The 11344-nt window shown below is 49.9% G+C and overlaps 1 protein-coding gene across 2 annotated transcripts in view; it reads right to left on the bottom strand.

Moving 5' to 3' along the window:
- The window catches only part of memo1 (mediator of cell motility 1), a 65591-nt gene continuing 54247 nt past the window's right edge, over window positions 1–11344 (bottom strand). For both annotated transcript variants that reach the window (XM_038805761.1, XM_038805769.1), the window contains exons 8-9: window positions 1378–1482; window positions 1–674 (exon numbers count right to left, since the gene is read on the bottom strand). In XM_038805761.1, coding sequence (XP_038661689.1) covers window positions 543–674; window positions 1378–1482 — 237 coding nt within the window. In that variant the 3' untranslated portion in view covers window positions 1–542. The remainder of the gene's footprint in view (window positions 675–1377; window positions 1483–11344) is intronic.

Raw genomic sequence — 11344 nt, 5'->3', positions numbered from 1 at the left:
AAGAAAAGAATTAAACTTTAATCATTTTTTTAAAAATAGATAATAAAAACACTACAGTTAGTGACAAAGTTCAGAATACACATTGGATAGCAGGAAATCTAAATCATAAGACCATTTTGGTGTGTGTAGCCCTTTATTAGCAACTAAACAAAAAACCTTATACAATGTTGGCAGCAGCTGTTTGCACTGCAGCTTATATCTTGAGTAACTATGGTATGAGATTATAAATACAACTGACTTGAATATAAACGGTACACTCTCACCCACATCCTGCAGAACTAACTGAGCAAGTACACGTCTTCAGTTTTACAGGATCAGCATTGGCCAAATTATCACTACGTTATGTCATCCTGTACCTCACCAGCTTAAAGAAGAAAACAAAAAACAAAGCACATGTCAATCAAAACTATGAGGGACTACACCTCAAGGAAGAAAGTTCAAAAGTTCAATGTTAGATAACTCCAAATAATGGAGGTATATCTTCGAGGGAAGGCTGGGACCAGGAGACTGAGGGTGCAGTGGCTTTCCTGAGTAGCGATGATTCAGTGGACCATCAAAGTACCCGCGGCATAGCTAACGGAGCTGTCCTCCCAGTTTTTGCATTGACTTGATTGGGCATAGTTCAGGAAGGAGAAAGCCATGTTCATCCCACTCTTCCTCAATTCTGCCACTGCCTGGAAGAGAAAAAGGAATAACCATTAATGGTCCATCAGCAAAACCTAGAGGGGGAGACAGGGAAAAGAGCATTGCCGGTCATCTGCCCACTAGACATTCTTTGACAACTGCAAACCAATCAAGGATATGAACCATCACAGCAAACTTTCAGCAACATTGCGATCTAGTTAGTCTGATTGTGAGTTGTACAGGGACTATTTATCTCATGCACAGGAACTCACTTTTCAGATTTATAGCGGGGGTGGTTTGAGTTATGCTGTGGTTTTATTTTTCTCACATATGCTATTTTTTCTTTTTTGAATGTTAATGGGGAAAATATAATAACCATTAGGAAGCTGGAATAATTCAACTCTTTGGGCGCCCAAAGGCTCATTAAAATTAGGCTTTTTTACGTGTGTACAGCTGTAAGCTACACGTTCTCAGCATGTCAATAGACCATATAAAAACTTGAGCCCAAATGTATGGATTTCAGTTTTAGATGAGACTTGTAGAAATGGAACGTCCCTGACCCATAGTTTAATCTGAATGCGCTCTCCCTGCAGCACATGTATGTGGCTTGCCGTTATAAAGTGGTAGGCATCTTTGATCCACAACTACAATAAAAGGCAACTCTCAATAAAGGGGTACATTTAACAGCAACTGGCAAAGCTATATTCGAGAGATAGAGGCCAAAAACAGCAGAATTGAGTAATTCCAACTTACATTGAGAAGAACACCAATCGGGTGGCGACCACAGATAGTGTTGTGGTATTTCTTCAAATAGTTGTTAAATGACACAGCGTCTAGTTGCTCTATAATATCCATACCCTGAAACAAAACAGATTTAAGTGATAGGCTGTATTTTGATCCATTCTGCAGTTCATTGCAAATCTGTCCGCATTCTGGGTACATTGCCAATCTGCTCTCTTTGGAAACCGACCTTCACCATTTGTGAGGATACCCAAGTTCTATCCAATATTTAATGACTGATGCTATACTAACAAACTAAATCCTTAAGTACGAATGCCCATTGCATTTCTGGCTATTCCCAGTTACACAGAATGGTCCCAGCAGAGGGAAGGTGGATTACTTTTTATCAAGGTGTCTGCATTCAAACTGTTAACCCATCTCTGTGCCTTTCATTGACAGCTTCAACGACTATTCTTTCCCAGTGCATCAATCAATGCACCCTTGAAATTGGTGCCCTAACAATATTAAAAACCTATAATGTAATCAGACATTTGTGTTAATTAAGGACCTGCTGAAACTAAATTGCTAATCATAAAGTGTAACTTAGTGTAATTTCATAGATTTACAGGTATGAACATGATGGGCTGAATGGCTTTCCGTTAGAAATTTCTAGTATTTTTGATCAGTATTTTCTCCAGCTGATTCAGTTCTGTTAGGCCAAAGCCTAGTTGCATTAGCCAACAAGGTCCGAGAAAAGCTCAGGGATTCAGTGAGCTAAATGTATTAAACATTTTACTGTTTCAGCAAATCACAGAATGGTTATAGTGGAGGAGGCGGCCATTTGGCTCATTGTGTCTGCACCGGCTGAGCAACTCACCTGGTGCCATTCTGTGCCTTTTCCCTGTGACCCTGCTTCCTTTTCAGTAACAATCCCATCCTCCCACCAAACCCCGCTTTCAGGGCTTCCCAGAGCGTGGAAGCAAGACCACCTCATTCCTGTTAAACTCATACTCCCAATGGCAAACGATATACGCTCCCAAAACCTGTCAGTGAGTGATGCCATGTCCAATCTCCAAGGTGAGCACTGAGAGCGCCTGGCTTTACCATCAGGTCCACAAAATGCGGAGCATGATCCGAGAGAATGATCATCGTGTACACCACCCCTCTCACCCCCAGGGAGAAGAGACTACCCACCACAAAGAAGTAAATCCGGAAGTACACCCGAAGAATGTGGGAGAAAAAAATAAAATTCCTTATTCCTCGGATACCTACATCTCCACAGGTCTCAGGTCTGCGGTCTGCCTGTCCCCCCCCCCCCCCCCACCCACCCACCCCATAATGAGCTGATGTGAATTCAGATCAGGGATAGAAGCTAGTACTTTATGAATGCAGTGTCATCCCAGTTCGGTGCATACACATTGGCCAACACCACCGATGTGCTTGCCAACAACCCATTGATAATTACGTACACCTGGGTCTGCAGAAAGACACCCTCATTTTAATCAACAGCGGTCACCCACGCACTGCAATCAAAACCTGAAAGAAATACCTGTCCCACCCATCCCTTCCGCAACCTTGTTTGATCCTTGATTCTCAAATGGGTCTCCAGTAGAAAAAACACATCCGCCTTCAAAATTTTCAGGTTCGCAGACACCCAGGTTCTTTTTAATAGGCTATTTAATCTCCTCACATTCCAAGTTATCAACCAGACAGTGGGTCTCTGACACACCCCCCCCCTCAAACCCAGGATCATCCTGTGAGGCAATCCAGCAGTGTCTGCCCCAGCTCTGGGTCCACCCAAGATGGCCACCATACCCCCTATAAAGCCAGCACAAAGACAAAGAAACCGTTAGCAACCCCACCCCGGTTACCAAACAAACAGCCAACAGAGGAACAGAAAATGCCCTATCCGCAATCCCAAACAAAACAAGCAAAAAACCTCAAGAAAAACTACCCCAAAGGCATCAAACTGCAGATATCCACCCTTCTTTGCTCCAGTTAACTAATGTTACAGCTAGCAGCGTGACCCCCCCCCCCCCCCCCCCCCCCCCCCAACAAGGTAAAAATCAAAGACAACTAAACGATTCGGCTATGGAGTTGGATGATCAGCCACGATCGTGATGAATGGCGGAGCAGGCTCAAAGGTCCAAAAGGCCTCCTCCTGCTCCTATCTTCTATGTATCTACGTATGATATACCAGCAATCAGCCCCACCACCATATCAAACTTTAATACAAAACAGTAGAGGAAAATAAGCACCCAACCCCCATCCCACAAACAACTCCAACAGGACAATATACAAATCCCAACTTCATCCAGAAAAAATACCCAACGACAAAACACAATGCCCTCCCTCACAGTACTAAAATCCCACAATAAATACAAATGAACCTAACCAGTGAACATTAAACCTCTTAGTCCTTGCGTACTTTAGTTCACGCCATGCTTCTTTTCTTTCCTTTTTTTTCTTTTATAAATTTAGTGTACCCAATTCATTTTGTTTTCCAATAAGGGGTAATTTAGCATGGCCAATCCACCTACCCTGCACATCTTTAGGTTGTGGGGGCGAAACCCACGCAAACACGGGGAGAATGTGCAAACTCCACACGGACAGCGACCCAGAGCCAGGATCGAACCGGGGACCTCGGTGCCGTGAGGCAGCAGGGCTAATCCACTGCGCCACCGTGCTGCCACACACCATGCTTCTTGATGAACTCATTTGCATCCTCCGGCATAGAATAGTAATAATCTCTCTCCATGACGGTCACCTGAAGACGAGCCGGGTACATCACACCAAATCTCACTTTGCTCTTGTACAAGCCTTGGCCTTATTGAATGCCGCATGCCTCCTTGCCAACTCTGACTCAACGTCCTGATATATTTTGATGGCGTAGCCCACCCATCTACAGTTTCAATGGTCCTTCGCCCACCCCAGGACCCGTTCCTTGTCCTGGTAAATGTGGAACCTGATGACGATTGCCTGTGGTAGCTGCCGAGATCTAGGCTTCTGCCTCAACGACTGATGGACCAACGACTGCTCACCACATAGCCGCCACCACAACCATAGGTTAGCGTGAATTCATACAATCTTGAGGCAGTGACAAAACCTCTTCTAATAGTGTGTTTCGAGGTGGTTGAGGCAAGGATGAGCAATGAGAGCGAACAAAACTATGGGCTTGAAAATAGCGGTAAAGACTAGATTGAGGCAGATTAAATTTGACAACAAGCTCGTTGAAACTGGCAAAAGTCCCATCTACAAACAAATCAGTAAAGTGTTCGAGTCCCCTCTCCCTCCATATGACAAATGCCGGGTCAAGCTTGGGGGGCAAGAATAAGTGGCTGTCATAAATAGGGCCCAATGGAGAAGGAATGGTTGACATAATTGTCTCCATTTTTAAAAAATCTACTTATTCTCCTCATTTTCAGCATTTTCATCAATAAACACCCAAAGAAAAAACAAACAAAATCAAATACAATAACAATCCCCCACACACAAACCCCACCCCGCTCAATATACAGACCAAAACATCCACCCGTACATTCCAGGTAAAAAACACAAATTAACAATCATTGCATAAACAGTGTGACCAAAAACAATGCCGCAATAGTAAATGGCAACCAATTCTCGGGCTGGTTTAGCACACTGGGCTAAACCGCTGGCTTTTAAAGGCAGGCCAGCAGCACGGTTCAATTCCCGTACCAGCCTCCCCGAACAGGCGCTGGAATGTGGTGACTAGGGGCTTTTCACAGTAACTTCATTGAAGCCTACTCGTGACAATAAGCGATTTTCATTTCATTTTCATTAAACAGCTCCCATGAATTGTGAAACCCTTCATCTCCTTCAGCTGAAACTTCACCTTCCCGAAAGTCAAAGAAATCGTAGGTCCCTTCCGCCAAGCCGTGTCACAGGATGGAGAAGCTGACCCCCACTCCAACAGACCTGCTTCTGGGCAATCAGCGAGGTGAAGGCGAACATCTGATCCCAAACCCGCCTGCTGCCTGATCCGATCCGACACCCTGAAATAGGCCTCTAGGGGCCCTGGTTCCAAGTTGACGAGCACTACCCCTGAGATGGCACTGAAAACCTCCTTCCAACAAACCTCTTACATTCCACGTAACTATCCTAACTTCGGGAGGCCATATTCGGGGTGTCGGACCAGCCAGGGTTGGAAACGGGTGAGGAGGCAGATGTTGTAGCCTTCGGCTCGTTGATCGCCCGAAGGCGGATCCTGTTGGGATGGCGATCAACCTCTCCACCCTGTTCCCTGGTGTGGTGGGGGTACCTGCTGGAATTCTTGACTCTTGAGAAGGTCAAATTTGAACTGAGGGAAAGGATGGAGGGGTTCTACAATTCATAGGCGTTATTCATTATGCATTTTCGAGAATTGGATGTCATCGAACATGGGTGGAGGGGGACTGTATGTGTTAAGGTCACTATGGGTGATTCCTGATTCCTTTGTTATTTGTTTATGTTAATATGCGGGCTGCTGTTTTGGGGGTTTGGTGGGAGGATGGGATTGTTATTGATATGGGAATTGTCCTTGCTTTCGTGACTGATTATTGTTTAATGTGGGTGGATGTAAATTTGGGAGAAAATGTGAAAAAGGAGGGGAATAAAAATATATATTTTTTAAAATCATAGCTCCAGGCCCTGCCCAACGGGCTTGGCCCGCTGCATCTCATTGTTACCATCAAGCCCACAACCATCACCTCGGTCATCACTTCTGCCGTGAACAGTGTGGCCCCACCCAACGACCCAGCCTCCGCCATCCTTCCAGTTGCCAAGCCGACCCTTACACTCAACGGCGAACCTTCATTCGCCCCCTTCTTCACGACAGCTTTCTTTGGATTTTGGACATCCTTCTTCCTCATGTCTTCCTGCACTTATTTAACGAAAAATTGCCCCTGGGACCGGTCATTAAATTCTAAATAATCAAGTCTCGAGCAGGAGCCATCCAATGTGCGACCTCCTCCTGCATGCCACCACTGGAAGTCGTCTCCATATTTTTGAAGTAGAAATCAAAAGAGGGCTTCACATTCATTTATGAAGTAAGGAGAGTGGGGCACTAGTTAAGGCAGGAAGAAAGGCTGAGCCACCCGAGTGATGAGAATGAGCCACCCGAGTGATGAGAATGAGCCACCCGAGTGATGAGAATGAGCCACCCGAGTGATGAGAAGGAGCCACCCGAGTGATGAGAAGGAGCCACCCGAGTGATGAGAAGGAGCCACCCGAGTGATGAGAATGAGCCACAAGAGTGATGAGAATGAGCCACAACAGTGATGAGAATGAGCCACAAGAGTGATGAGAATGAGCCACACGAGTGATGAGAATGAGCCACACGAGTGATAAGAATAAGCCACAAGTGTGGGCTTCCATAAGACACCAGGTTATACTCAGATCGTGACACCATGCTAAAATCCTTTGAAAATTGGCTGCCCAATAATGGTACAGTTAGGCAGTGCAAGTCTTCCTCTCTGAAGTATCGCTCTATTGGTTCTGGGTGTTTTGCCTGCCCAGATAAACATTGAAAACAGCTTGTTTAGCACAACAAAAAATGATTTTGGTAAAAAGGAAGACGTTGAAAAATAAATACGGACCTGGGCAAGACGTTCATTTTTAAAGATTGAATTCTGCAAGTTAAGGAAAGAAGCAAACTATCCCAGCGCTGTAATTTTAGTGATCAGGTTTGTAAAGTTTGCTTTATGAAGAGATGCAAGAGAGTGAGTTATGTTTGCACCCAATTACCGAAAACCAGCAATAGATATACGGAACGGTAAAGCTCCAGGGAGAATTTGTTTGGCAACAGAGTTAACCGGGAAAAATTCACTTGTAATGATATTCAATTAGAGCCAGTGAATGAGCCAAAGATGCTGAGAATATTCATTACTTGTGGAAGGGAGGGAAGAATTGGGCATATACACAAGTGGCCGGGGGGGGGGGAGGCGAGCGGGTGGTGAAGAACAAGGAGAAAAGGGAAGTCGAGTTGGGAATGGAGATCAATTGGGGAGTATGGAGTGAGGCAGTACATAGGGTAAACGGGACTTACTCTTGTGCAAGGATGAGCCTGGTACAGTTTAAGGTGGTGCACAGGGTGCATATGACTCGCGCGAGAATGAGTGTTTTTTTTCAGGGGGGAGCAGATGTATGAGGGGGGTGGGGGGGCACCAGCGAATCATACGCACATGTTTTGGGGTTTTGAAAAATTGGGAAGATTCTGGGCGTGAGTGTTCGCAGTCTTGCCGGAGCTGATGGAGAGGAGGACGGCCGATGTCGAGGTCTTCACCTCTCTGATTGCACAGCGGCGAATTTTACTGGAGTGGCAGTCAGCGTTGCCACCGGGGGTAGCGGCTTGGTTGGGTGGCCTGTAGGAATTCCTAAACGGACTTTGTGGCTCTTTTCAGGGCTCCCAACGGAGCTTTTTCGACGATTCCCGACGTGGGAAGTAGATCCCCAGGGTTCTATGGTCCGGACCAGGAGTGGGGTGAGCAGAAAAGCGGTGGCAGCGCCCCTGGAAAAGCGGGGGAAGGGAAACAAAATGATGGCTGGCGGAGCCCTCGAGGAGCTGAGGCAGTGGGCGCAGGAGCAGCAGGCGACTCTTCTGCGCTGCTTCCAGGAGCTTAAGGTGGAGCTGCTGGAGTCGCTGAAGGCTACCACCAGAGAGCTGATGGAGACCCAGACAGCCCAGGGGGCTGCAATCCGGGAGCTGCAGCAGCAGGCCTCTGAAAGGGAGGATGAGGCCGCAGCCATCGCGGGGAAGGTGGAGATGCACGAGGCGCTCCATAAAAAGTGGCAGGAGCGGTTCGAGGAGCTGGACAACCGGTCAAGGCGGAAGAATTTACGGATCCTGGGCCTCACGGAGGGGCTGGAGGGGTCGGACCTGGCGGCCTATGTGGTCATTATGCTGAACTCGTTGATGGGAGCTGGGTCCTTCCAGGGGCCCCTGGAGTTGGAGGGGACCCACAGAATACTGGCTAGGAGGCCCAAGCCGAATGAGCTGTTGCGGGCGGTGTTGGTGCGGTTTCACCGGTTCGTTGACCGGGAGTGCGTGCTCCGGTGGGCCAAGAGGTAGCGGAGCAGCAAGTGGGAGAACACGGAGGTGCGAATCTTCCAGGACTGGAGTGCAGAGGTGGCTAAGCGGAGGGCCGGGTTCAACCGGATGAAGGCGGTGCTCCACAGACGTAGTGTGAAGTTTGGCATGTTGCAGCCGGCGCGTCTGTGGGTCACCTACAAGGACCGTCACCATTATTTTGTGTCCCCGGAGGATGCGTGGGCCTTTGTGCAGGCCGAGAAACTGGACTCAAACTGAGGGTCAAGGATGGGGGTTTTGTATGAAAATGTAACTGTGTTTAATTTTTGCTCTGGAGAGGGGGTGGGTTCTCGGTTTAATGCAGGATGTCTGCTGGCTTTGGGGTGGGTGGGGCGATGACTTTATGTCTTTTTGTATGGGTCTGGTGGACGGGTTCGGGCAGGGAGGTAAACTGGGAGTGCGGGGAGCTGGTAGTGGGGACTGGCCTCGAGGAGACGGGGTTGGGCAGGGCGAAAGCGCGGGCTTTTCTCTGGTTTCCCACGCTGCGGGATGATGGGGGGTGGGGTCGGGGCTGAGAAGCGCGGGCCTTTGCTCGTTGTTATTTTCCCGCGCAAGAGCGCGGGGGGGGGGGGGGGGGGGGGGGGGGTGTTACCGGGTTGCTGCTAAAATGGCCAGGAAGGAGCTGGAGTATGCAGGAGGCGCTGGGGAGGGGGCGACGCTGGCCAGTGGCAGGCAGGGGTGGGTTATGGCTAGTCGGCAGGGGAGGGGGGCAGGGAGCCCTCTGATCCGGCTGATAACCTGGAATGTGAGGGGGCTGAACGGGCCGGTCAAACGGGCCCGGGTATTTGCGCACTTGAAGGGGCTGAAGGGGGATGTGGCCATGCTCCAAGAGACACACCTGAAGGTGGCGGACTAGGTTCGACTGAGGAAGGGGTGGGTGGGCCAAGTATTTCATTCAGGGCTGGATGAGAAGAATCGGGGGGTGGCGATCCTGGTAGGGAAGAAGGTGTCGTTTGAGGCGGTAAATGTGGTGGCTGACAGTGGCGGGAGGTATGTGATGGTGAGTGGTAAGCTGCAGGGGGAGCGGGTGGTGTTGGTGAATGTTTACGCCCCAAACTGGGACGATGCGGGGTTTATGCGGCGTATGTTGGGCCACATTCCGGACCTGGAGGTGGGGGGCCTGATCATGGAGAGGGGGACTTCAACACGGTGCTGGATCCCCCATTGGATCGATCCAAGTCCCGGACAGGTATGAGGCCGGCGGCGGCTAAGGTGTTGAGGGGGTTTATGGATCAGACGGGAGGGGTGGATCCCTGGAGGTTTGCGAGGCCAAGGGCCAGGGAGTATTCGTTTTTCTCCCATGTGCATAAGGCCTATTCTAGGATTGATTTTTTTTGTCCTGAGCAGGGGGATGGTTTCGAGGGTGGAGGATGTTGAATACTCTGCCATTGCCATTTCAGATCATGCCCCGCACTGGGTGGATCTCGGGCTGGGGGAGGAGAGGGACCAGCGTCCGCTCTGGCGCTTGGAGGTGGGGCTACTGGCAGACGAGGAGGTGGCCGGGAAGGTTCGGGGGTGTATTAAGAGGTACCTTGAGGCCAACGATAACGGGGAGGTCCGCGTGGGGACGGTCTGGGAGGCATTGAAGGCGGTGATTAGAGGGGAGTTGAATTCAATCCGAACCCATAGGGAGAGGGGGGAGGAGAGGGAGAGATTGGTAGGGGAGATGGTGAGGGTGGATAGGAGAAATGCGGAGGCTCCGGAGGAGGGATTGCTGGGGGAGCGGCGTAGCCTTCAGGCCAGGTTCGATCTATTGACTGCCAGAAAGGCGGAAGCTCAGTGGAGGAAAGCACAGGGGGCGGTGTATGAATATGGGGAGAAGGCGAGCAGGATGCTGGCACACCAGCTCCGAAAGCGAGACGTGGCCAGGGAGATTGGGGGACTGACGGATAGAGTTGGGAAGGTGGTGCGCAGGGGGGTAGACGTTAATGGGGTCTTTAGGGACTTTTATGGGGTACTGTACCAGTCTAAACCCCCGGTGGAGGGGGGTGGGGGGGGGGATGGGGCGCTTCTTGGACAAGCTGCGATTCCCGAAGGTGGAGGAGGGGCAGGTGGAGGGACTGGGGGTGCCGATTGAGCTGGAGGAGCTGGTTAAAGGGATAGGGAGCATGCAGTCGGGGAAGGCGCCAGGGCCGGACGGGTTTCCGGACGAATTTTATAAAACGTATGCGGACCTGTTGGGTCCCCTGTTGGTCCGGACCTTTAGCAAGGCAAGGGAGGGGGGGCGCTTTGCCCCCAACTATGTCACGGGCGCTGATTTCCTTGATCCTTAAGCGGGACAAGGACCCTCTGCAGTGTGGGTCATATAGGCCAATCTCGCTGCTAAATGTAGACGCCAAGCTGCTGGCAAAGATCTTAGCCACAAGAATAGAGGATTGTGTGCCAGGGGTCATTCACGAGGACCAGACGGGGTTTGTGAAGGGAAGGCAGTTAAATACCAACATACGAAGGCTCCTCAACGTCATTATGATGCCGGCTGTGGAAGGGGAGGCGGAGATAGTGGTAGCATTAGATGCAGAGAAGACCTTTGATAGGGTTGAGTGGGGGTATCTGTGGGAGGTGTTGGAAAGGTTTGGTTTTGGGGAGGGGTTTGTCCGTTGGGTGAGGTTGTTTTATGAGGCCCCGATGGCGAGTGTAGCCATAAATAGGAGGAGGTCGGAGTACTTTCGGCTGTACCGGGGGACGAGACAGGGGTGTCCCCTGTCCCCCTTGCTCTTTGCGTTGGCAATTGAGCCTCTGGCCATGGCGCTGAGGGAGTCAGGGAACTGGAGGGGCCTAGTGCGGGGTGGGGAGGAGCATCGAGTGTCGCTTTATGCGGACGACCTGTTGATGTATGTGGCGGACCCGGTGGGGGGGGATGCCGGAGGTGATGAGGATTCTCTGCGAATTTGGGGGCTTCTCTGGGTATAAGCT

This window comes from Scyliorhinus canicula, chromosome 1, assembly GCF_902713615.1.
Source record: "Scyliorhinus canicula chromosome 1, sScyCan1.1, whole genome shotgun sequence".
In the NCBI taxonomy this organism is placed as follows: domain Eukaryota; kingdom Metazoa; phylum Chordata; class Chondrichthyes; order Carcharhiniformes; family Scyliorhinidae; genus Scyliorhinus; species Scyliorhinus canicula.
Note: the sequence above shows the minus strand (reverse complement) of the source record. Positions and strands in the feature narration are given on the sequence as shown.